This window comes from Antedon mediterranea, chromosome 7 (genome assembly GCF_964355755.1).
Source record: "Antedon mediterranea chromosome 7, ecAntMedi1.1, whole genome shotgun sequence".
Taxonomy (NCBI): Eukaryota; Metazoa; Echinodermata; class Crinoidea; order Comatulida; family Antedonidae; genus Antedon; species Antedon mediterranea.
In genome coordinates this window covers 29,804,307-29,832,277 of record NC_092676.1, presented here as the reverse complement: position 1 = coordinate 29,832,277, position 27,971 = coordinate 29,804,307, and the positions used below count along the sequence as shown (strand labels likewise).

The 27,971-nt window shown below is 32.0% G+C and overlaps 1 protein-coding gene across 1 annotated transcript; it reads left to right on the top strand.

Annotated features, from left to right (window-relative positions):
- Window positions 1–61: 61 nt before the first annotated feature.
- On the top strand, window positions 62–19,466 carry LOC140055595 (centrosomal protein of 162 kDa-like). The gene is made up of 28 exons (XM_072100932.1): window positions 62–133; window positions 373–481; window positions 877–950; window positions 1,398–1,869; window positions 2,042–2,072; window positions 2,176–2,225; window positions 2,606–2,801; window positions 3,102–3,213; window positions 3,415–3,439; window positions 3,867–4,004; window positions 4,199–4,878; window positions 4,968–5,025; window positions 5,207–5,314; window positions 5,469–5,596; window positions 5,789–6,046; window positions 12,031–12,171; window positions 12,560–12,672; window positions 12,817–12,964; window positions 13,224–13,373; window positions 13,682–13,843; window positions 14,777–14,860; window positions 14,953–15,189; window positions 15,318–15,708; window positions 17,003–17,133; window positions 17,661–17,885; window positions 18,265–18,414; window positions 19,000–19,052; window positions 19,178–19,466. The coding sequence occupies exons 1-28, from the start codon at window positions 62–64 to the stop codon at window positions 19,410–19,412; spliced, it is 4,731 nt and encodes a 1,576-aa protein (XP_071957033.1). The 3' UTR covers window positions 19,413–19,466.
- Window positions 19,467–27,971: the final 8,505 nt, after the last annotated feature.

Here is a 27,971-nt window from a genome sequence, read left to right as displayed (position 1 = left end):
TTGTATTGTAGGCCTACTTAACTCTTTTTATTAATAATTTATTGAAGCTCAACTACTGAAAATGTCGAGAAAGAAGAATCAAAAGTGGTCCAAGAAAGAACTTGATAGTGCCTTTGAAAAATTCCTTCAAGAGGTTTGGAAAATTATTTTTATTATACAAAAATGTACATATAGAAACAATAATAGGCCTATTAAAAATGTACACATTAATTTTATCTTGATTTCATTTTAAATCCTTCCTGCAGTGATTTTTTTGTTTTATTTGACTAAACACATACAATTAAAATAAATAATAACATTAAACTATGTATTATCAGGATATACATTAAATCCAATAATATAGATTTTAGATGTTTTAAATTAATAATATAGTCTGTATCGGATGAATCTTTTGATGGTGAACGTTACCGTGCCAACTCGTCTAAAGTAAAAGAAGATCTTCCATGGTGGATGACAGATGATGATAAGGATACCTCCATAGGTAAAATGTTGTTAAGAAAAAATGAGACTAATTCTGAGTTTTAGCTTTCTTTCTCTCAGTCTAAAAGGAGTACATAGTTGATTTGTTACTTGTTTCCGGAGCTCAAGTCGAGGCTATGCTATGCCTATAAGCCCTTCTTGAAAATGACATCATATCTTGAATACGGCGCAAATTTTAAAGGGTGTTTGGTCCATGCCTGTTCGAGACCTGACTTTTTTAATTAGTTGATCTTGAAGATACTACTTGTGACCTCCATCCACTCATATATTAAACACTGTATACATGTGTTTATTTGAATGCATTTAAATGAGTGGAAAATAAACGAAACAAAACTACTTGCTCCGGTAATGAATTGCATAGATTGACAACAGCTGTATCCCATTATTTTAATTTAGGTGCTAATAAATGGCTGAAACCCAAGAAGCAGTCAACTCCCCTGAAAGAAGAAGAAGAACCTGAACATGTATCTGTGAGTATTGTACTTAGAACCACATATAATATGTTGTTTGTAATGAAACATTTCAATCCCAAATTTTTGTATTTTTTAAAAGAGGAACCTGAAAATACTGTAAGTTTCGGCTTAAACCTTGTATACACTATCAAACTTTATGTGACAAAAAAATGTGATGTGCCCATGAATATGATGTCATATCACTACCATATTTAAGAATATTACTACCATATTTGGGCTCATCACACTTTGTTTGTCCAACTTGTTTGATAGTGTAAATAGAGCTTTAGAACTGGATATGATTTGTTTTAAATGTATATGTACAGTATGTGTGTATATTTGTTTGTTTTTACCATACAACAATTGTAAAATATATTTTATGAATTATAAAACTTGCAGTAGTTCTAAAAAGCAGGACTACCAAACTATTTAATACACAAGGCTTTGTTTTATTTATTTTTACAGGGTGAACAAAAGAAGTTTGTGAAGACAGGCAGTAGACCAGGAGGCGATGCAGAAGTAGCTATGAGTAGGGACAGTCTAGATGAACGTATGTTAAGTTCTCAGTTTAGTCAAGACGTAATTGATTCATGCCAGGCACCTTATGCCAGGCACCTAACGCCCAGTCATCTTACACCAGGTACCTTACGCCAAACACCTTATGCCAGGCACCTAATGCCCAGGCATCTTACACCAGGCACCTTACATCCAGGCACCATACGGCGGACACCTTACGCCAAACACTTTACATTAGGCACCTTATGCCAGGCACCTAACGCCCAGGCATCTTACACCAGGCACCTTGCATCCAGGCACCTTACGTCAGACACCCTATGCCAGACACCTTACGCCCAGGCACCTTACGCCCAGGCACCTTATGCCAGACACCTTACGCCCAGGCACCTTATGCCAGACACCTTACACCCAGGCACCTTATGCCAGACACCTTACGCCCAGGCACCTTATGCCAGACACCTTACGCCCAGGCACCTTACGCCCAGGCACCTTACACCAACCTTAATAAAATAATCTTTAGAATGCCCTAGTTGAAAAGGAAATATTGAAATGATTATAGTTATTATAATGTTTTAATGTAAATTTCTTTTTAGCGTATAAATCAGCTATTGAAACTAAAAAAAGGTTAGTACTATTTTGGTACAGTATCTGTCTATATTGATGATATACATGTTAAGAGAAGCATCGATGGTTAAAATTGCTAAATTCGTTTTTTTTTCTGCGATAGTGATGTGTTGGTTTCTAAGTCAAGCTTAGATGAAAGTCTTACTCATACAGGTATTAAATTTCAATAAATAAATAAATTCAAGTAGACTAGAATAAAAACTCTGTTTGTACAGAGTTCGAAAAGTAATAATAGACCCTTGTAAATGTTTAAATCTATTCCTGTTTCATCGGGCATTACATCTAAAACAATTACATTTATAAACTACTGTCTAAAACTGAAATGCATAAAATCGAGGATAAAAGTACAATAAAAAATGGTAGCAATTATACCACAGAGAAACATATGGAATATACACAATACTGTACATATACATAAAGAATTGTACAAATACAAAGTTAAACGAGTACAACTGTACTATACTGTAAATTGCTAGTTATTAAATCATTCTTTTTAATGCAAGATTGAGATTGCACTTTTTTATATACTGTAGATGATTTTGAGGGACCAGAGAAGGATCACTTATCATCAACCGGCCCTGGGGCAGAAACGTTAGCAGAAATTGCTGATAAGGAACGGTTCTTTAAAGAACTGGAAGAGAACAATAAAGGAAGGACGATAGATTTTGGCAAATTGAATGCAGAGGCAGATTCCTCTAAGACACTTAATATGACAGCACAGCAAACTAAGTATGTACTCAATGATTGATATATAAGGTCGCAGGTTGAACGTCAAGGGTGGTTGTCAATTTTATCGATCAGGCATGGGGCGTACTCTACGGGCATATGTGTACTTAGTTATGTATGTTAAAGTATCAAGAGCTAGGGGCTAAGCCTACTATGCGCTATCTATATGATTAAATAAAATAGTATTTACCAGGCATCAGATCAAATTGGTTCCCAATTTGTTAGAGAGCTAGCTGTCTTTTCACCCTATCATGGTAGGCCCTGCATTTGGTATCACACAAACAGTTCAATGTTATTTTGCAGGTTAGAAGCAAGCAACAATCTAACGACACAAAAGAGAGACAGTAAAAAGAAATTGGATTCATCAAATTCTAGTATTGAGGAATCTTCTCCAGAAGTTAAAAGCAATAAAGGAGTAAGCATACTAATATTAACACTCTTGCACAGTATAATCATTAGGTCTAAAGAAAAGTAATTATTTTTTATAGATTTCTATTCGTTTAAATCTGGTATCTATTTGACAGCTACATACCTTTTTCAGGCTTTCATCATATTACTACATTTGTTCCTATCATCATTATAATTATTATATTTATTATATCATCTTTCTTTTTAGAAAAATCCAAGTATGCTTTCAAAAGGTAAGGAATATTATTATTATAAAATTTACAAAACTTAAAACACAAAATAAAAAGTCATGAAGTTTCTAAAAAAGCAGTGGAACCATTTCAGTACCCAGTAGTTTGAAGCTCCCAATGAAGAGCTTTCGTAACCGAACTCACTGGAACTCACTCAAGCTCACTGGAACTCACTCAAACTCACTCAAACTCACTCAAACTCACTCAAACTCACTGGAACTCACTCAAACTCACTGGAACTCACTCAAACTCACTGGAACTCACTCAAACTCACTCAAACTCACTCAAACTCACTGGAACTCACTCAAACTCACTCAATCTCACTCAAACTCACTCAATCTCACTCAAACTCAAAATGTCTGCCTATTATAATATTATGTAATAATATGTCAAACTGTAAGATAACTTACTTTTGTTTTATTTCATAAAGTTGCACTTTTAGATACAGGAGAATCAACCCTAATTGATAAGTTAGGTGGCACTAGAGGGAAAGATGGCAAGAGGAGTACAGGAAATTCTAAAAAAAATTCACCTGAAATTGAGGATGAAGGTAATGTTTTGAAACAAGGTAATAGATAAATTTAAAAATATAGTATATCGATTTATTTTGATTTACTAAACAATTAACAAGACATGCATTCAAAATAGATGCAGTATTTCTGGGGGATTTTTTACTTTTAAAAACCAGCATAAAAAATGCGATAAAATGTACAGTATATCATCATATCATAACAGCTAATTAATGTAATATTTTCTCTGTAGATTTACTAAATGCAGGAACAGGAACACAAATTGAAGCTTTACATGCAGCTTTGAAGAAAGCTAGTGGGGATAGCGTAGGTCAGGGGTCAGAAACCGAAGAAGACGATTCTTTGAGAAATCCTCATTCAAGAACTGTGGAAGATATTCTTCGTGAAGTTCAAGAGGATAGACAGCGCCACCAAGTTCTTAATTCTAGTGATGATGAGGCTGGCACCAGATATGATGTGAATAGTCTGTTTTTAACACAGAATGAGACGGGTCATCAGACGCAATACGACACTGGATTTGGGTTACCATCAATTCCTGAGAGAGACACAAGCAATGGTGCATTTAGTCTCCAACCAGCCACTCAGGATGAAAATAACAGAGGGTTTAGTCTCCAACCAGCCACTCTGGATGAAGACGATAACAGAGGATTCAGTCTTCAACCATCCAACACAGATAATAGTGGTTTTAGTCTCCAACCAGCCACTCAGGATGAAAATAACAGAGGGTTTAGTCTCCAACCAGCCATTCTGGATGAAAACGACAGAGGGTTTAGTCTCCAACCAGCCACTCTGGATGAAAATGATGGTAGAGGTTTTAGTCTCCAGCCAGCCACCAGAGATGACTATGAATCAGGATTTAGTCTCCGTCCAGCCTCTCAAGTTCCTAGCAGTGATAGATTAATAACTGCAAGTGTAAGTAGTGTACATTTAGCATCTTTCCCCCTTGGCTCTTAGCAAGAATTTCTAAGAAAAAATAATAAATTTATGTATTTTTATGGCAGGCTGATGATGAAGACTCTTTTAACAACTTGCTATCAACATCCAAACCACATAAGAAAGGTAAAGACTAATTTTATTTAAAAAAAGTTATTTCATTTTGATTTTACAATCATTCGGGAAATAATACTTCATGACGTTATGTTAAAAGTTTCTAGCAAGGCAACTTGAATTGAGTGTATGTTGTACAGTGTAGCAAGACATATTTTGAAAGAGAATGACATTTAAACTGAATTGTATTTAGGTACTAAAGGAAAATATGATAATGTAAAGAGTTCAGGCTATGGCCAACCAAAGCTGAAATCAACTACCGCATGGTCACCTGCTCAAGTCACTAAGCAGAAGGTGAAAGGTCAGTAAAGTTACCAGATATTTAGTTTTTTCTTCTCTTTTTTGGAAGTCAAAATTTAAATAAAATTGTCTTAAAAAAACATTATTTAGGTTCAGATATTTAGTTTTTTTCATTTTTGGATGTCATTAAAATAAAAAACCATGATTATTATTAGGTTCAGAGGTTGGTACAAAAAGTGGTCGAACAAGAGCAGGAGACAAGAATTTGGTGGAGTCTGTTCAATCATTCGCTCATTACATTCAAGATCATTTCAGTCGTGGAAAGAAGTCACCACCTCCAGAAGTAAGATCAATTTTGTAATATGCAATAGCTTTGGTGTACTTCATTCATTTGTTCACATGCAGATTTAAACAGTTCCATCTGCCATTCCGTGAAACAAGTGAGGATAAAGTCATAATAAGTGTAACCAATCTGTATCTATATAGATAAAGGTGTTCTCATGTTTTATAGCTATAATAATTATTTTACTTTCAGTGGTCTAACAATGAACCAAATTTATCGGCAAGTTTAATGGATTCAAAGATTCAGATCATATCTCGAGAGAGGGCACTTGTTGCAGAAGTGGCCGAATGGCAGCAGAGATGGAAGGAGGAGCAGCGACAAAACTGGAAATTAAAAGCAGAAATTGCATCAAAGGAACGAGAATTCAACAGAAAGAATGAAGAAACAAAATTACATCATGAGAAAGAAATGTTCAAGTTAAAACAAGATAATTTTGTGTTACAAGCAAAGGTATTTAATATTGGCTCTTTTTAGGAATGTTTAAAGTTGGGAATACATGCAAGAAACATTAAAAAAAGGGAATACATGCAAGAAACATTAAAAAAAGGGAATACATGCAAGAAACATTAAAAAAAGGGAATATATGCAAGAAACATTAAAAAAAGGGAATACATGCAAGAAACATTAAAAAAAGGGAATATATGCAAGAAACATTAAAAAAAGGGAATACATGCAAGAAACATTAAAAAAAAGGGAATATATGCAAGAAACATTAAAAAAAGGGAATACATGCAAGAAACATTAAAAAAAGGGAATACATGCAAGAAACATTAAAAAAAGGGAATACATGCAAGAAACATTAAAAAAAGGGAATACATACAAGAAACATTAAAAAAAGGGAATATATGCAAGAAACATTAAAAAAAGGGAATATATGCAAGAAACATTAAAAAAAGGGAATATATGCAAGAAACATTAAAAAAAGGGAATACATGCAAGAAACATTAAAAAAAGGGAATATATGCAAGAAACATTAAAAAAAGGGAATACATGCAAGAAACATTAAAAAAAGGGAATACATGCAAGAAACATTAAAAAAAGGGAATACATGCAAGAAACATTAAAAAAAGGGAATACATGCAAGAAACATTAAAAAAAGGGAATACATGCAAGAAACATTAAAAAAGGGAATATATGCAAGAAACATTTAAAAAAGGGAATACATGCAAGAAACATTAAAAAAAGGGAATACATGCAAGAAACATTTAAAAAAGGGAATACATACAAGAAACATTAAAAAAAGGGAATATATGCAAGAAACATTAAAAAAAGGGAATACATGCAAGAAACATTAAAAAAAGGGAATACATGCAAGAAACATTTAAAAAAGGGAATACATGCAAGAAACATTAAAAAAAGGGAATATATGCAAGAAACATTAAAAAAAGGGAATACATACAAGAAACATTAAAAAAAGGGAATATATGCAAGAAACATTAAAAAAAGGGAATACATGCAAGAAACATTAAAAAAAGGGAATACATGCAAGAAACATTAAAAAAAGGGAATACATGCAAGAAACATTAAAAAAAGGGAATACATGCAAGAAACATTAAAAATAGGGAATACATACAAGAAACATTAAAAAAAGGGAATACATGCAAGAAACATTAAAAAAAGGGAATATATGCAAGAAACATTAAAAAAAGGGAATACATGCAAGAAACATTAAAAAAAGGGAATACATGCAAGAAACATTAAAAAAAGGGAATATATGCAAGAAACATTAAAAAAAGGGAATACATGCAAGAAACATTAAAAAAAGGGAATATATGCAAGAAACATTAAAAAAAGGGAATACATGCAAGAAACATTAAAAAAAGGGAATATATGCAAGAAACATTAAAAAAAGGGAATATATACAAGAAACATTAAAAAAAGGGAATACATGCAAGAAACATTAAAAAAAGGGAATATATGCAAGAAACATTAAAAAAAGGGAATACATGCAAGAAACATTAAAAAAAGGGAATACATGCAAGAAACATTAAAAAAAGGGAATATATGCAAGAAACATTAAAAAAAGGGAATACATGCAAGAAACATTAAAAAAAGGGAATACATGCAAGAAACATTAAAAAAAGGGAATACATGCAAGAAACATTAAAAAAAGGGAATACATGCAAGAAACATTAAAAAAAGGGAATATATGCAAGAAACATTAAAAAAAGGGAATACATGCAAGAAACATTAAAAAAAGGGAATACATGCAAGAAACATTAAAAAAAGGGAATACATGCAAGAAACATTAAAAAAAGGGAATACATGCAAGAAACATTAAAAAAAGGGAATACATGCAAGAAACATTAAAAAAAGGGAATACATGCAAGAAACATTAAAAAAAGGGAATACATGCAAGAAACATTAAAAAAAGGGAATACATGCAAGAAACATTAAAAAAAGGGAATACATGCAAGAAACATTAAAAAAAGGGAACACATGCAAGAAACATTAAAAAAAGGGAATACATACAAGAAACATTAAAAAAAGGGAATACATACAAGAAACATTAAAAAAAGGGAATACATGCAAGAAACATTAAAAAAAGGGAATACATACAAGAAACATTAAAAAAAGGGAATACATGCAAGAAACATTAAAAAAAGGGAATATATGTAAGAAACATTAAAAAAAGGGAATACATGCAAGAAACATTAAAAAAAGGGAATACATGCAAGAAACATTAAAAAAAGGGAATACATGCAAGAAACATTAAAAAAAGGGAATATATGCAAGAAACATTAAAAAAGGGAATATATGCAAGAAACATTAAAAAAAGGGAATACATGCAAGAAACATTAAAAAAAGGGAATACATGCAAGAAACATTAAAAAAAGGGAATATATGCAAGAAACATTAAAAAAGGGAATACATGCAAGAAACATTAAAAAAAGGGAATACATACAAGAAACATTAAAAAAAGGGAATACATGCAAGAAACATTAAAAAAAGGGAATATATGTAAGAAACATTAAAAAAAGGGAATATATGCAAGAAACATTAAAAAAAGGGAATACATGCAAGAAACATTAAAAAAAGGGAATACATGCAAGAAACATTAAAAAAAGGGAATACATGCAAGAAACATTAAAAAAAGGGAATACATGCAAGAAACATTAAAAAAAGGGAATACATGCAAGAAACATTAAAAAAAGGGAATACATGCAAGAAACATTAAAAAAAGGGAATACATGCAAGAAACATTAAAAAAAGGGAATATATGCAAGAAACATTAAAAAAAGGGAATATATGCAAGAAACATTAAAAAAAGGGAATATATGCAAGAAACATTAAAAAAAAGGGAATATATGCAAGAAACATTAAAAAAAGGGAATACATGCAAGAAACATTAAAAAAAGGGAATATATGCAAGAAACATTAAAAAAAGGGAATACATGCAAGAAACATTAAAAAAAGGGAATACATGCAAGAAACATTAAAAAAAGGGAATATATGCAAGAAACATTAAAAAAAGGGAATACATGCAAGAAACATTAAAAAAAGGGAATACATGCAAGAAACATTAAAAAAAGGGAATATATGCAAGAAACATTAAAAAAAGGGAATACATGCAAGAAACATTAAAAAAAGGGAATATATGCAAGAAACATTAAAAAAAGGGAATACATGCAAGAAACATTAAAAAAAGGGAATACATGCAAGAAACATTAAAAAAAGGGAATACATGCAAGAAACATTAAAAAAAGGGAATACATACAAGAAACATTAAAAAAAGGGAATACATGCAAGAAACATTAAAAAAAGGGAATATATGCAAGAAACATTAAAAAAAGGGAATACATACAAGAAACATTAAAAAAAGGGAATACATGCAAGAAACATTAAAAAAAGGGAATACATGTAAGAAACATTAAAAAAAGGGAATACATGCAAGAAACATTAAAAAAAGGGAATACATGCAAGAAACATTAAAAAAAGGGAATACATGCAAGAAACATTAAAAAAAGGGAATACATGCAAGAAACATTAAAAAAAGGGAATACATGCAAGAAACATTAAAAAAAGGGAATACATGCAAGAAACATTAAAAAAAGGGAATATATGCAAGAAACATTAAAAAAAGGGAATACATGCAAGAAACATTAAAAAAAGGGAATACATGCAAGAAACATTAAAAAAAGGGAATACATGCAAGAAACATTTAAAAAAGGGAATACATACAAGAAACATTAAAAAAAGGGAATACATGCAAGAAACATTAAAAAAAGGGAATACATGCAAGAAACATTAAAAAAAGGGAATACATGCAAGAAACATTAAAAAAAGGGAATATATGTAAGAAACATTAAAAAAAGGGAATATATGCAAGAAACATTAAAAAAAGGGAATACATGCAAGAAACATTAAAAAAAGGGAATATATGCAAGAAACATTAAAAAAAGGGAATACATGCAAGAAACATTAAAAAAAGGGAATACATGCAAGAAACATTAAAAAAAGGGAATACATGCAAGAAACATTAAAAAAAGGGAATACATGCAAGAAACATTAAAAAAAGGGAATACATGCAAGAAACATTAAAAAAAGGGAATACATGCAAGAAACATTAAAAAAAGGGAATACATGCAAGAAACATTAAAAAAAGGGAATATATGCAAGAAACATTAAAAAAAGGGAATACATGCAAGAAACATTAAAAAAAGGGAATATATGCAAGAAACATTAAAAAAAGGGAATACATGCAAGAAACATTAAAAAAAGGGAATACATGCAAGAAACATTAAAAAAAGGGAATACATGCAAGAAACATTAAAAAAAGGGAATATATGCAAGAAACATTAAAAAAAGGGAATATATGCAAGAAACATTAAAAAAAGGGAATACATGCAAGAAACATTAAAAAAAGGGAATACATGCAAGAAACATTAAAAAAAGGGAATACATGCAAGAAACATTAAAAAAAGGGAATACATGCAAGAAACATTAAAAAAAGGGAATACATGCAAGAAACATTAAAAAAAGGGAATACATGCAAGAAACATTAAAAAAAGGGAATACATGCAAGAAACATTAAAAAAAGGGAATATATGCAAGAAACATTAAAAAAAGGGAATACATGCAAGAAACATTAAAAAAAGGGAATACATGCAAGAAACATTAAAAAAAGGGAATACATACAAGAAACATTAAAAAAAGGGAATACATGCAAGAAACATTAAAAAAAGGGAATACATGCAAGAAACATTAAAAAAAGGGAATATATGTAAGAAACATTAAAAAAAGGGAATATATGCAAGAAACATTAAAAAAAGGGAATACATGCAAGAAACATTAAAAAAAGGGAATACATGCAAGAAACATTAAAAAAAGGGAATACATGCAAGAAACATTAAAAAAAGGGAATACATGCAAGAAACATTAAAAAAAGGGAATACATGCAAGAAACATTAAAAAAAGGGAATATATGCAAGAAACATTAAAAAAAGGGAATACATGCAAGAAACATTAAAAAAAGGGAATACATGCAAGAAACATTAAAAAAAGGGAATACATGCAAGAAACATTAAAAAAAGGGAATACATGCAAGAAACATTAAAAAAAGGGAATACATGCAAGAAACATTAAAAAAAGGGAATACATGCAAGAAACATTAAAAAAAGGGAATACATGCAAGAAACATTAAAAAAAGGGAATACATGCAAGAAACATTAAAAAAAGGGAATACATGCAAGAAACATTAAAAAAAGGGAATACATGCAAGAAACATTAAAAAAAGGGAATACATGCAAGAAACATTAAAAAAAGGGAATACATGCAAGAAACATTAAAAAAAGGGAATACATGCAAGAAACATTAAAAAAAGGGAATATATGCAAGAAACATTAAAAAAAGGGAATACATGCAAGAAACATTAAAAAAAGGGAATACATGCAAGAAACATTAAAAAAAGGGAATACATGCAAGAAACATTAAAAAAAGGGAATACATGCAAGAAACATTAAAAAAAGGGAATACATGCAAGAAACATTAAAAAAAGGGAATACATGCAAGAAACATTAAAAAAAGGGAATACATGAAAAGTTCTAATAATTTTATAAAATATACAAAAATTGTCGCTAAATTTATCTATTTTAAAAATAAAATTGTATTTTAAACATCTTTAAAGAGTGAGGTAACTGATATTCAGAGAGCATCTTTAATAAAATTAAAATACATCATTACAACAAATCTCTAACTCGAGATTCCTTAAAGCAAAAGAAAAGTTTGAATTACTACCAATAAAACCATTTTTAAGACATTTAATCTGTTTAAAAGATTTATGGATTGTAGGATTTCTTGTAAGATGACTTGTAAGGACTTAGGATTACCAAGTTAGAACTCCTAATGAGTATTGTATGGCATGACATGAAAGATTTTTACTTCAATTTCAAAAATCAACTTTTTAAAATCTTGTTTATATTCTTGCCATGTAGATCAACAGTGAAGAAGACCAAAATCTGGCAAAAAAACGATTAATGTCAGGGAGGTCAGTGGATGAGAATAATAAAGAAGAAATTAAAATGTTGCATAAAGAGGTTATAGAACAGGAAACATTACTACAAGGCTATCAACAGGTAAATATACACTGAAGCTCTGTCTACACTATCAAACTAGTTTGACAAAAAAAATTTGATGTGCCCAAATATAGCAGTAATATGACATTGTGTCCATATATGGGCACATCACATCCATCACATAAAGTTTGATAGTATAGTCAAGTTCTCTCTACACTTTCAAGCTAGTTTGACAAAAAAAATGTGATGTGCACAAATATGGTAGTGATATGATATCATCGTGTCCATATATGGGCACATCATTTTGTTACACAAAGTTTGATAGTGTAGTCAGAGCTTAACTCTATGTTTGTTGCACTAAAGTTTCAAATATTTATCAAATAAGACATTAATTAGGAATGTTACAGGGTGCAGTACAATGATTATAATTGATTTCTATCTCCTGTAGGAGAATGAACGTTTATATAGTGAAGTGAAGAGATACCAGGCTATTACAAAAGATACAGAAGAGAGATTGTTTAAAGAGAATCAGAAACTTAACACAGACATTGGCAACCTCAGGTATTTTTCTGTTCATTCTTTTATAAATTTAAGATGTTTTCTAGTTTAACTTCAGCACAATCTACAGTAAATTATAGTTGGCCTTTTCATGATTTTTTTTGTTGATGTTTATTTGCCATTTAAAATGTATGTTATTTTTTACAGAGAGGAATTGGAGAGAAAAGAGCTAGCCCTAAGACACAAGGGAATCATCACCAGTGACAGAGCACAGCATGACATCAGGGCTGGAGCAACAGCTGTGCTTGGGGCTGGTAGGATTGCTCAATTGGAGGCTGAAGCAGTTGAAGCTAAAGTATGTTCAGTATTCTTTTTATAATGTTTCATAATTTTGTTTGTTCTTTTGAATTCAGAAGTTGGATCAACCACTTTAAGAAACAAACTTAATTGAATCATTTTAGTATGTACTTATGCAGTATTAGTTCCTTGCTTGCGATGTTTATAATTTCAAATAAATATATTTTTGAGGCATTTACATCAATCATTTTATGTAATTCTTATAGTGCAAGTAAAATAATTCAACCTTTTATACCATAGATTATTATTATCCATAGATTGTGGAATCCGAGTTGAAACATCGTGTTCGGTTATTGAAAGATGGAGAAAACGAGATCAAAAAGCAGTTAGAATTAATGATACGAGAACGAAACCAAGCACAGAATACTATACAAGCCATGCAAGATGACAAAATCAATGAATTTCAGGTACAAGTACATTTTAACCTAAATTTTTAAAGTGTTTTATTCTGCATGTTGTAACTATTTTTGTAAACACTGTAATACCTCTATTGAACGCTTCAAAGAGCTGGAGAATGGAACGTTGTAAATGATTCTTCTTCTTTTCTTCTTTTTTTTTTTTTGGTTATCTGAGGATATTTTATGGATCATTTGTGTGTGTAAAGTGTTTAGAAAGATTGCATTAGATGCTATATAAGACTATCATTATTATTACTATGTTGAAATCTATTTTATACAAGTAACAATATGTATATACATTTGTACATTTTCTACAGGGTCTTCAAAAGCATTATGATGAAGAAGTTGAGAAGCTAAAAAAGAAACTGAAATGGTACGCAGAAAATCAAGATCTTTTAGACAAAGACTATCAGTCATTGAAGGAGAAGGATGAAGAGTTGAAAATGCTGAAAAGTGAATTGGACAATTATAGAAAAGAGGTATTTAGAATTTAACATTTTATTTACACCAAGTCAGTGGTGGTACAGCTTAAGCCAATGCAACTACCCAGCGTTGGAAGGCTCCTTAAGCTCTGTCTACACTATCACACTTTATGTGACAAAAGTGTGATGTGCCCAAATATAGTAGTGATATGACATCATGTCCATATATGGGCACATCACATTTTTTTGTCACATAAAGTGTGATAGTGTAGACAGAGCTCAAAGGCCAGGTGCGGGCAAAACATTTCTATTGATCATACATTCCAATAATTATCGATCTATAGTTTCCCCTATGTTTCATAATTTTTGGGATTTTATTTGTGTTACACGAGCTTGTTGAAAATAAGCACTTTCTTATCAGTGGGGGGATAGTTCAAATTACACAGTAAAATCTCTATTCTTTTGTACACAAATTTTGTAAATAGAGAGGAATTTTAAAAAGCTATGAAAAATAAACGGTGTGGTAAAAATCAGATGACTAAATATAGGTAATATAACTTGAATATTACATTTCTGATATTTTTATTCAACTTCAGATTTTAATTTTCATGCTATAGCAAAAATTATCCACTGTATATCCACCATCTTTTTTCACCGTCTAGGGAGTCACCAGACATGTTATTACATTAGGTTAACTACCTAACTACTGAAAAAAAGTCTTCCTGGTTTTTATTGAAGAATTTTGCCAAATTTTGTATTTGACCATATTAAGGGAAATTCATGTTTTTTTGTCTCGATTTATGTACATTTAACCAAATATTATATTTAAAATTAATGCCTGTACCTGAGCTTTAAGGAGTGCTAAACCAGATGACTTTTCCCTTGCGTTATGCCATTCAGCCATGTCTTCAATTTTTTCTTCTGTTTTCTATTAAAATATTGTAATTGAAATGTTCATAAAAAGTAGTAAAAAGAACATTTTATTTATAGAAAAACCAGAAGAATTCTGAAACGCAGAGAAGAGCTAAAGAGAGAGCAGCAGATGCACGCAGAATACAAGACCTTCAGAGACAGGTTAGAATTTAAATTGACCAATCACAGCTTACTAAGATTAGCCTTTTGTGTTTCATTATTATATTTCTCTTAATAACATTGTTTTTTTTTAGGTAAGAGAAATGGAAGAAATTATTAAAAAGCGATACCCAAATTCCTTACCTGCCTTGATATATGCGGCTGCTTCAGCCCCAGGCCAGGCCCAAGATGATGGTGTTCCAAAAGTCAAGTCACACACGATGTCATACCTGGAAAACAGGGTTCACAAGCTGGAAGAAGAACTTGAAGAAAAGGATGAAGAAGCAAAGAGAGGGCTTAGAGTTATGGAACAAAAATTTAACAATATTAAGGTTAGCTTAGTAGTTAGTAATTTAAAAAATATATTGTATGTATATTGGATTGCGAATTATTTTTACTCTTAATGGTAGTGACCCACTGTAGTGTAATTTATGTGGTTTGTGTTTCATTCATACTTCAGATTCAATATGAGGATAGAATAAAGCAACTGGAAAGCCAATTATCAATTTACACAACAAATCCGTCCGCCAAAAGTCATCCTCATACTAGTGTTACAGTATTACAAAAGGAACTACTGAGTATTAAAGATAGATACAAAGTCAAAATACAGAAAATGGAGCTAGAAATGGAGGCTATGCAGAAGAAAATAACTGCTGGAAAGGAGTCTAGTAATAGATCTGAACCTTACAAAACACCTGGTGCGCAGTCTAGTCAACTGAAACAGTTAATAAATGAATTGGATGAGAAAAATCATGAAATTGAGCTTTTAAAAGGAACATGTGATAGGTTGATGAAAGAAAGAGTTGGATCAATGACAGCCATGGCAACCAATGAACCAGTACCCACTAAAGGTCAGTGACTTTCCTTTTCAAATGTACACTGTCTGTCTGTCTTTCAATCTGAAATCTCTAAATTCTGGAAATGGAGGCTAGACAGAAGAAAATAACTGCTGGAAAGGAGTCTAGTAATAAGTCTGTCTGTCAATCTGAAATCTCTAATTTCTGTAAATGGAGGCTAGGCGGAAGAAAAGAACTGCTGGAAAGGAGTCTAGTAATAAGTCTGTCTGTCAATCAATCTGAAATCCCTATACCACCACATATCTTCTAATTCACTAGACTTGTATCATGTCTTGTTTTAAGCCATTTACCCATAAGCCTCATAATTATCTTTCTGTATTCAGTACTCTTTATCAATTCAATTATTTTCAGGATTTTCCAAAATATTTTATTTAAACAATAAATTACATTTATGGAAAAAGCTTTAAAACAATCATATAAATTTAAATGCAAAAATTAATTACTTTGAAATGCATTTTAACAAAATTTTAAAACCTCAAAATGTGAAAAACTTTTAACAGTACTCAAAGGATATCAATAAAATGATGTAAATTTAATGTCACAAATGAAATATATTTACATGTGTGTTTTACGAGATTGCAAAGTAGATTTCAGAATTATTGTCTATATAACCACTTGTCTCCAGTAAAACTCAAATAAATTTTGACTGCTTTTATCGAAGTAACATGAATATATTTTGAAACTACTGAATTACTAATACTGTATTTTATATTATCGTCATATTTTGTCGATAGAACTCAAATTATTATTTTTGTAAAATAATCTTATATTAAATCAAACAAGTTTTTTGTGTTGCATATCAAATACATGTTCCATACTGGTAGACCAGTGTATATTTTAATAATAATATAAAATATTTACTATTCATATTTAATTCAGAATAAATGAAGTAGTGAAAGAATTAAATGTTTATTTATTAAAAATATATTTTTTCAATATAAAATTTAATGACAAAAAGAGAGATCGACGTTTCGGTACCATCATAGAACCATTTTCAAGATCAAGTGAATACAAAACAATAATAATTATGTGCACTAAGCACCAAATTTGGTGACAGGAAATGCTAATTTGGGGCTAATTAAGTAATTAGCTCCTCCCTACTGAGTTAGATAAACAATTTAGCTTTGATGGAATCCGATTGTTTATTGAGTGTAGGTTTTATCTCTTTGATCCACAACATCTCCTTAATTAGGCAAAAAAAAAATATATATATAAATGAAATAAATATTAATTTTCCTTTCATCTCTCTATGATCCTTGTTAAAAAAAAGTGTTTTATATATTTGTAGGGAGCAAAAAAGGTAAGAAGTCAACTAGTGATACAGACGTAGGTAGGCAGCTTAAAGTATACCAACCAAATAACTTTGCTGGCCTTCATATCTCAGATGTTATACAAGAAAATGAACAACTTAGGGAACAGGTAAGTCAAACAATTACTAAGGTTTTAACTATTTTTAAATAATTTTATATAGTTAAAACTATTAAGCTATTTTAGGGGGAAAATTTTAGGTAATGATGTTGTGTGTTTGTGGTTTTGACTATTGGAGAGCCACATAGATAGCATTGGCAAGAGGTGCTTGCATGGTCGACAATCCTCATGGTACTCCATTATTAACACATATTTATATAATGTTTTTATGTTACACCTAGAAATTGAATAAAATAAATTTCAGTTCAGTTTGTCTACTTGTATCTTTCTAATATGTTTTACTATATACAAAACATAACTACTTCATTAAAGAATTGCTAGTAAAATAATGTATATTTTAGTTGGTGATAGTGGACTATCCAACAAATTTGAAACTCTCCTAAAACCAGACTTTTTTTGAGGTCTAAAAGTCCCCAAATTTATTTTACCATTAGAAACACATTACCAGACATATTAGGCCAGCCCAAAAGTTTCCAGTATTGGCAGAGTTGACTGTATATATTTTGTTTGTTTTGCAGTGCAATACCTTATCTATAGGAATGGAACAACAAAGACTGAAATTACAAGCAGCATTAGCCGAGAGTGAGTGTGCTATACGACATGCAAGGGAGCACAAAATGGAAGAAATTCAACAATTAAATTTAAATCATAGAAAAGAAATTGAAAGAGTTGTTAGCGAAGCGGCGATAAAGAATTCAGAATCTGTGAATGTGAAATTAAAAAGCAAAGTTGAAGCACAAGAGGTAGGTAGATTGGAATAGATAAAGTGGGGAGGTGTAGGGAGATGGTGGGGGAGGGGTAGGGATTGGGAGTGCTGGGGGAAGGCAGGTTAAGAGCTGGGGGTTAGGGTGGTGTTAGTGGGACAGGATTAGAATGTATTCAAGCTGTAAAGTTTGATTTTTTTTCATTGGTATACTTTTTTTTATTATAATATAATATACTTAATTTTCTCATGGAAAAACACTTGATTCACCCAAGGGTGTTCTTCAGACAGACCGTGCAAGACCGTACAAAACAAAATGAAAATTAATAGAAATGAGAAAACAAAAACAAAACTTCAATTGAATATCTATAATCTAATATACCACTTATTACTGAAAACCATTTTTTTGCCTCTGCTAGGTTTCCATAAAACATTTACAGCATCAGCTGTCAAGTTTGCGTATAGATGCAGATGCCCTTGCTGTTGCTAGGATACAAGAAGAGTCGCTAAAAGTTCAAATAGAACATTTGTCGTTAGAGTTGAAAGAAGCAAAAGCTTGTCATAGTCCAGTGAGTATTTGGGGATTAATAAAGATTAGGTGATGAAAGTAATCATTGCTTTCAGGTTGTTCTAGCCACCCGGCACCGACCCGGAGAAGTTCAAATGTAGTTTAAAACATTCCAAGTAAAATTCTGGTCATTTTGATACCTTGTGTGTATTTGATGCATACAATAGCAAACTTTGTGAATAACAAAAGAACCTCATCCATTCATTCACATTTATTTAGCAATGTATTTACATTGCTATATACAATATTGCAGGGATCTTTACAGAGAAAGTTTATTTACAAACTCTCTCTCTTTTTGTATATACTTGGTATACTTGGTATTTTACTTTATTCTGTCCAAAAAGAAATGTTGACATAGCAGTTGCTCAAAATTTATTTAAGAGTCAATTTTAACAGTATACCGCATCAATATTTTCAAAATGACTATGATTGAACAATAATTTAACAGAGTTAATCCTGATTATATATGGAATAGCAGTGAAGTGTTGTGTTGTACATGGAACCATGGAGTTAGGATACATCCATGATCAAACAGCACTCAACCACTAATATATTTTGTAAACAAATTTGTTTCCATTAATTGCAGCAAATGAAGCATTTTGAAGCGTTGCAAGCCAAGATAATTGCCATGGAAACGAGGTGAGTGCGTGTTAATTTGACACATTTAGTATCTGAATCACTAATTACAGCGATATTAAACAATTATCTGGTAACAAAAGTATTTATATGATGAATGAATCTTGCAATCTGATATTTCTTCTCAGACATCTTGACCGCGAAAAAGAAATGAAAAATGTGATGGAGAAAACCCAGGAGACGTTGATGACCGAAACTAATCAAAAATTAACAACATACCAACAATTACTACTTGATAAAAACAACGAATTACAGCGGTTTCGTGCGGAGTTAGATTCAATCCTAGACGTGTTAAAAGAACTACAACGACAAGGTGTTGTAATACCCACATTAACTTCCAATTCAAACTCATTATTGATGTAAAAACAAATTAGTATTTAGAATTTATTTGATTCTAACGATTAAGCGTGTGCTTTAAAGTGCATTGGTTTAAAGTTTATTTTCTTTATTTCACTTTACACTTTTATTGTTTTCTTTATTTTATATAATATATTTATATCATTGTTTGTGTATATATATCAATATTTTTTCTTATTTATTGACACACTAAATGACTAGAATTTCCTTTTATTGTAGTTGATGATAATTACTCATAAAATCAAGGTATCCATAAAACAAATAATAATAATAAAGTAATAATTGAGATTTTTTTTAAAGATCTCCTAACTGACTTTTATTTAAAAATGAAATCTTTAGAAAAAAGAGCTTCATGATAGAAATGACTTTAAAGTAGTCTATCGCCCTCTATTTGCTTAAAAATATATTTCTACAAGTACACAATCATATAGGCCTACCGGTACTTCAAAATGATTTATTGTCCATATGGATGTAAGATAAATATAATATTGTTATTTCGTAAAAATATATATTTATAAATGATAGTGGTTCTTTATATAACAATCCTATAGGCTTTGTTACACTGTGCTACCCACAACTTAAAAGCAATGCTATTTATTTAGCATCTATCGGGAGTACGTCCTAAAACTTGGTTCTCTCTTAAAAGTGAGTTAACCAATCATAAGCGACAGTCTAGATGATACACGCGTCATGATTGGTCAAATTACTTGCGTTGTGCGTACGTCCTTGAGCGCTGAGTCCTAGTGGGAACCAAGCTTAATGATGCTGTTGTAATAAACGTATTAGTATTCATGGATTGTATGTACCTATTATACTCCTGGGTGACTAAAGAAAATGAAGGTAGGCTACTGCTTCATTTAACATACATTACATAATAACTTTACAAATACTGAAAAAATACATTTTTTTTTAAATTCGCTAAGATTAGAGTTACACTTCAGGCGAATAAGAAACTCTTGATTCTGATGGCAAAACGCGAAAAAGAACAGATTTTTTACAATGGTGCCCCAATGAAAACCAGTTTAAACTGCTACCCTGGGTAAAGAAATGTAATAATAATAATAATGATTTAATCTTCCCATATTTATTTTATAAAACTCATAGGAAACGCAATTGAAATAGTGGAGCTGTAGCTTCGTGGCTAACGTGCTTAATATAAGAATGTAACAAACATCCCGGGTCACAGCTTGGAAGACCAAGCATATGCAGGGCAAAACAAGGCAACAAATACAAAACACTTAAAATGAGAAGGTAAAAATAGTACTAAGCAAATATAGAAACATGTTATATTACAACACATTCAGTACATTTAATGATAAGATACTATGCATCCGGGTTGTCATGCAAAGTATTGTGTATGACAACACTTGCTGCGTACAGCGTACCCAAGTTGTGTATGACGACACTTGCTGCGTACAGCGTACCCAAGTTGTGTATTCAATTCACTTTTGTATGACGACACTTGCTGCGTACAGCGTACCCAAGTTGTGTATTCAATTCACTTTTGTATGACGAAACTTGCTGCGTACAGCGTTACCGTGTACAGAGCTTACCCCCAAGCTGAGCATTCATGTCGTATAAATATAGGAATATGGTATTTGGGGTCTTGTACAGTAGTAGATTTTTCAAACATTTTGCGACATTTGTTATGAGTTCACCTTTTCAGAATATTTTGATATCACGACTACACTGGCCACTTTATAGCAGGAGGCCTACGCAATAGCGACTTGACGCACAAATCGATCATTAAATTGTATACGTATTATCACAGCTGTTCCAAATTCAGTAGTTCTTTCTATACAAAGCGACAAAAAACGAAAATGTTTAATAAAACATGTTCATATCCATCAATGACATTACTTTGCAAGTGTAATATCCTGGATGTATTAGATATGTACGCGGCGGATGGAGATAATGTTTCGTAAAGCTCTTTATTTCATAATTTACATGAATGTCCTGAAATGACTAACTAATCTTGAAAGCTGACCCATATGGTAACATTTCACAAATACTGTATTTTTTATCCATATTCTCTCTAAATTCAAATTTTTTTGAATTTTAATGCTATATTATATGACACTTATTCTATGTTGGCAAAAACGTATGCAAATTATATGTGCGTGTGATAAAGAAAGATTATACGTAAATGGTCCAAATAAAGAACTTTGATAAAAAGTATCGTAATACAAGAAATGCAAAAGCCATAATCCCACAAAAATGTGTTTCTTTCTTTAATCCATCAAACCTGTTTGCAGAAGGCACTGTGCGTCGTCGGTTCCCACTTGTTATTACGCAATACAGGACTTTGCGTCGCTGCGTTGCGTTTAAGTGGGAACCACGCTTTACAAAAGAGAGTAGAGAGAAGATTGGCATATTTTGCCCAGTCCTACTGCTCCGGCGGAGAGACAGGCAGGCTGGTCTTTATAGATTAGCTTAGAAATATTCATCAGGTATCCGGGTTCCTTTCTTCTTCATTTTCGTTCATTCAAAACTACATTTGATGATATGGTGGTAGTGTGTGTTAATTAGTGACGTACACCTGGTTAAAGCCCTAACGTTTACGTGTTCACTCAGCAGACATTTATTTTCTCCTTTCCCCACGAGAACAGTAGTAATTACTCTCTGAATATCTAATACAGATTTACTCAACGATTGATATTGAAGACGTCCCTAATTTACCTTAGTAATTACAGCTCTATTGCTCATGGGTTCTTCTTGTTTTCGAGAGGGTGCAGCAAGGGAAAATGATCTTACAGTACTAACCAAACTCTGCGTATCCAACTCCACCTAAAGCATGACCGAACATTCCACCTAAGGCATACATATGGCCGATCATGGTAATGGTTTAAATGTATCTTAAGATAAAAGACACCTTTATGATTGTGCTAAGATTCACTGCCACAAATTCCCAGCATATTCTTAACAAACCCATTCTAGGACCACAGGCTTGTTGCCTCCCTGGTGTACAGTATTATTATATACCATGTCATCCTGCAAACTCAGTAGAACCGACGCTTAATTATTGCATAAAATAACCCTTTCTAATCATACCGTGTCTAACTTAATGATTAAAACATCATAGAAATCACTCCCTGTGGGGTTAAAATGTGTTTTATAAGAGGTTGTTCCAATTAGCAGGGAAATTAGAGGCGCCTATAAGGCATTAATAATAACCGCTTTATTAACAGATAATTCACCAAATCAGATTCACGAATCGTCGACTGCAAATGAATTACCATTTTGTTTTAAAGTTCTACGATTTAAATGTATATTGAGAAATGGATCTTTTTCGATACTGCTTCTTTTTTTAAGCTTGGTTACCATAAAGAGGCGCAGCGCAATACCGTACGTGCAACGTAAGTAATTTGACCAATCACAACGAACAGATCTGAACTGCCACCTGTGATTGGTCAAATCACTTGCGTTAAGAGTTGCTTTGCTTTAACTTGCTAAAATCCTGCCCCACGTACCAACATTCCTGCCCTTAAAATAGTCCATGAACGCTGTGATTGCCTTTCCAGCCAGGCGCGCGCGTGTGCAGTATCTTTATTCACGCATCTATTGAGCCATTCATTCATTCTGCACACGATTGTGTTTAAGCGTGGTATAGAATGACTTTCCGACTCGACAGCTGCGTAATTACATGACGCGTTGTGAAACCGAAAGATCGTTTTGACAGAAACAGGTTACATGATACATTCAACAGAACAAAACGACCATACAATATAATATTTAAAATCGTTTTATTCATCTCTCACGTCTGAATTATGAACGTGTGGATGATTAATGAATGAACAGTGTTGTAAATTATTCACAAGAACTGAAGTTAGATTATAAAGTTTGTGATAATAGTTAGCCATGTGCATCGTGTAAATTAAATTTTTGTACATTAATGTGCTGTAAAATCTTACAATTTGAAGGAAGAGTTCGTGCTTAATGCTTGAGACTGTTTCACACGTCTCAAGTCAAGCTAATTTTGGAAGCAGTAGTTACGGTTTAGACTACTAATAGTGTTTCCCAAAACGCGTTTAGAAGGTAATGTGTAACGCATTACAAGTGGAAGTTAACGCTATTCAACAATTTTACATTTCGAATTCATTTTAACATTTTGAGACTGTAACTTTGTAAAAATATCAGCAGTTTTTGTGTCTATAGTCATATTAGTCATTAGCCCAGTCCTTCCAAAAAACGCGTTTAGAAGTTAATGTGTAACGCATTAAATGTGCAAGTTAACGCTATTCAACCATTTTAAATTTAGAATTAATTTTAACATTTTGATTTAGACAGTAACTTTGTAGAAATGTCAGCAGTTTTTATTATGTAGGCCTAAATTTGTCATTAGCCTAGAACATCCAGGCTAGTGTTTCTCTGGGAAGAAATTCGAGGCCTGTAGTTAATTTAATGAATTAATAGTAGAAAACACAAACGAGAACACTGTACTATCGAATGGTTCATTGATATGTAATTAAGACTTGATATTGGAAACAATACTTAATAATGAATCATTTAAAAAAGGTATTATTTTCGTTGACACTGAATATTTCAACTTTGTATGGTAGTTTAATTCTCCATGCATTCATCCGTCTACATTATTAAACTAGTGATATGACATCATCATGTCCATATTATGGTGGGTACATCACTTTTTTTTTTCTCCAAATAGTTTGATAGTGTAGACAGAGCTTTATACGGTAACGTTTATATAATTTTAATATTAATGACATTGTTTGGCTACCACCATTGTTCTAGTGCATGTGTGCCATGTAGTTATACCTAGGGAGACATGTGTATCACTCTCCCCAGACATATCATACATCTTAAGGATTCCATTACAAGCTGATGTACATATCCAATTGCAAACAATTTTCAGAATTGACACAAACACTGTTTTAATTCAAACTCTACCTTCGATGTGGGCGCAGCGCAATGACGTACGCGCGACGCAAGTAATTTTACCAATCACAAGGAACATATTTCAACTTGCGCCTGTGATCAAATTACATGCGTTAAGAGTTGCGTTGGTGTTCTAGCTGTATTTTTGCCTTGATTTATTTATACAACTTGCTAAAATCTGCCCCACGCATCATACCTGCCCTTAAAATAGTCCATGAACTCTACCTTCGGTTTTCCATTTGGAAAAGCAGTTTTTTTTTCTATTTATGAATTCGTGTATTTGTAATTGTAGGAGTGTATAAACTGTTGTTATACAGTATGTTGATTGGCATTTTAGTTAATAGTTTATGCTAACGAGGGTTTGGCCTATTATTTGATATTTGACAGATTATTATTATTCATAATAATGCAATGCTAATTAATACTCTTTTAATGGTCTATCTAGAATGTACTGGTAGATCACCATTTAAGTACCACAAAATAATTAATTTACATTAAAACACCCTCTTTTGTAAATTTTCCATAGAAAGTTCCGGAAGATATTAAAAATTGCACTTCGGTCGCCAACTTTGCTGAAATACTGATCACATGATTCACCTTAATAACTTGACAATGCCGATTGATTGCTCCTGACAAGTGGTATTTGATAATAAATATTATTATTATACCAATGTCTATAGATACATTTAAACATGGTTAATTTTACGAAATAAAATTTTATTATGATCCTGTTTCGTATTTAATTTGAGCCTTAGTATTTTGTGATTTCATTTTGACATGTTATGTTCTTTCATACCATAGGCCTATTTGACCATTTTACAAATCGTAAAAAGAGGAAATAATGGTAAGTTGAATGATATTGTAAATTTTTTTTTCTATGTTATTGCGTCATGTGAGTCCTATATCATCTAAATTATGTTACCTTTGACATTGCTCCTATCAAGTTGTCACATGTGTTACACATATGATACTGTATCAGGGATTTTTCTATATATACACGATTCTTTTTTTATACAGTATATTGGGAATCGGCTAGATATTATAGCGGAACACATCGTACTCAAGCGTCCACCCTACGTGCGTATAACACGAATATCATTCGAATTTATAATAGCAAACAGATAAATATTTGGCACATATGGCGTTCCATACGTATAATACTTGAGCTCACAATTACATAGTTTTCAGAAACGCTGGCTGGACTAAAGCTCTGTTTACATTATCAAACTAGGTGTGATAAAAAATGTGATGGGCCCAAATATGGTAGTGATATGCCCAAACATATAGTGATATGACATCATCATGTTCATATGGGCACATTTTTTGTCACATAAAGTGTGATAGTGTAGACAGAGCTTAACCTTAAAAATGACAATAACTACAGACTTGGGGCGAGCAAGTGTAAACAAACGTGTACTTTATATTTCTATATTTACGATCACCAACCATTGTCATGCTCGATGCTTTTCCAAATGTAATAATTTCTCTTTTTGAATAAATTGAATCGGTCACGCTACACCGTGCGCGCCAGCTCAGCAGTCAGATATATGTGAATTTGAAAACGTATTCGGTTCATATGGGGATTTGTGAGACTTTACGTTTATTCCTGCTGATAATCTGTAGATTGTGGATGAATTGGAGCGCGTGACATAGGTCCAACTGATGACGTAGAATTCAAATTAGTCCACTAACTTTCTCCTTGTCAACGTCATCTCTTCGACAAACACTTAATATAATTTCCATTCTCAAATGATCAAATAGTTTTACAGTTGTCATTTGTGCTCATTTAGTTCCATATAATATGTTTAGTTTATTTATTTATTGAAAACACTGCGCTTAATAAGTCCAAATGTATTATTACTTCTACAAACACTTCAATTTTCAATAATCAAATTGCTTTACATAATATTTAGTTTATCTACGGTGGTACATCTTACGGTTTAAGTGTTTCCACATGTAAACTACAAATTATATTTTACAGATCTTGAATAATGTCTTTGAATATTCTTTAAGTGACACTTTGAGACCCATTGTCGTACTAATAATTTTAAGTGCCATCAATTTAAATTCAGCAAACGATTGATGTATGGCGTATAAAGATGATGATAATGGTATCATTATTACCTAATGTGTGCAGATCGTGGTTTGAATACGAGGAAATCTCGTCTTAAGAGAGTTGTCATTTCTGTTATACAGAATTATTTCTAAATAGTCAGTTATGCAGCTATGTTTTTCCTCTAGTATTTACTTTATATTGTTTACTTCGTTAAAGTCTAATGAGATATTCCCGTGTATCCAGACTTAAGCATGTGTAATATTTACTTAGTATGCACTAAGTTAATAAGTCCACACTAGTGAATTTAATTAGTGCCGGTCGTCGGAATCCGAGGTATATTTGTAGTGAAAAGATAGTGGAATTTTACGAGGAGGAGATGGTAGAAATTGGAAAAACTAAACCACTGGTGGTCCACCTAGAAGTGCATGTGTGTTTCAGCTACTGTAAAAACATAATTCACTGTCAACAAATGTGATGTGTCCATATGGACATGATGATGTCATATCACTACCATATTTGAGAATATCACTACCCTTCAAAGTATTTTGTTGCCTTGTGTAGAAAGAGCTAGCTTTACATTTTTTTTTGTCAAATTGGAATGTGCGCACCCCCACATACCTTTCAACTTGGTTACAATTGGTGTTTCTTCAATAATTTTGTTTTCTTCCTTAACTTCCTTTTCAGAATAATCCTACTACCATGGTTTTTCATAATTAACTGTTTCATAATAGCCTTCGTTTACATCACGGCAATCATCGCTTTGATTTAATCAGCGGTGGAGTGATTGAGGCAGCATTCTGCATGTTAGTATACGTGCATTGAAGTTAAATTAAAACAACAGTCTTCTCACCTGACCAATATTTGAAATACAAATGTTACAATTAACGTGGAGAGAGTAAGCTCTTCCCAACAATACAGATATGGATAGAGGTTAGAGAAATATATAGATGCTTATATACGTTCTGTTTGTCTTTGTATACTGCTCTAATCATGTACAGCACTTTGGTCATTTTTTTGTTGGAAAAGCGCTTTATAATCTATAGTATATACGAAACCCCGCCCTATGAAGGCAGAGGAGGCGTTCCATACCGCCCAACACCGTTTTGTAGGATATACTGCTCTTCCTTTAGTTACATACATTTGACTTCTTTTAGAGAATGTAGTTACTTAACCACTAACAGGACTGTCTTAATAATAGGGCATTGTGTGGAGAGGGAGGTCCATTGTAGAAATTTACTTCACACGAGTAAAAGAACAATTAGAGCCATAAAACATTGGTCGATGTTGATCGAAACGAAAGGTGTACACCGAATGATAAACAAACAAGTTATTATGTATTAGTCTCTGAAACAGCCGCTTTCTGTAATTGTAACGTAATGTATAAATTTATTAGACTTAAAATATAGATCTATCACATAAACGTGCCAGTAGCGAGCGCTTCTGTTGATCTCAATAATGTGACAAGTTTGACAGTGACACTACTTGATTTACAATTTATTTTATACGAATAGAGAAAGTATTTCTGTATTTATATTAAAATACATATAAATTGAATACGAAATTATTTTTACTGATGTATTGTATAAGTGAAATAAACAATATGTTTTATATATGTA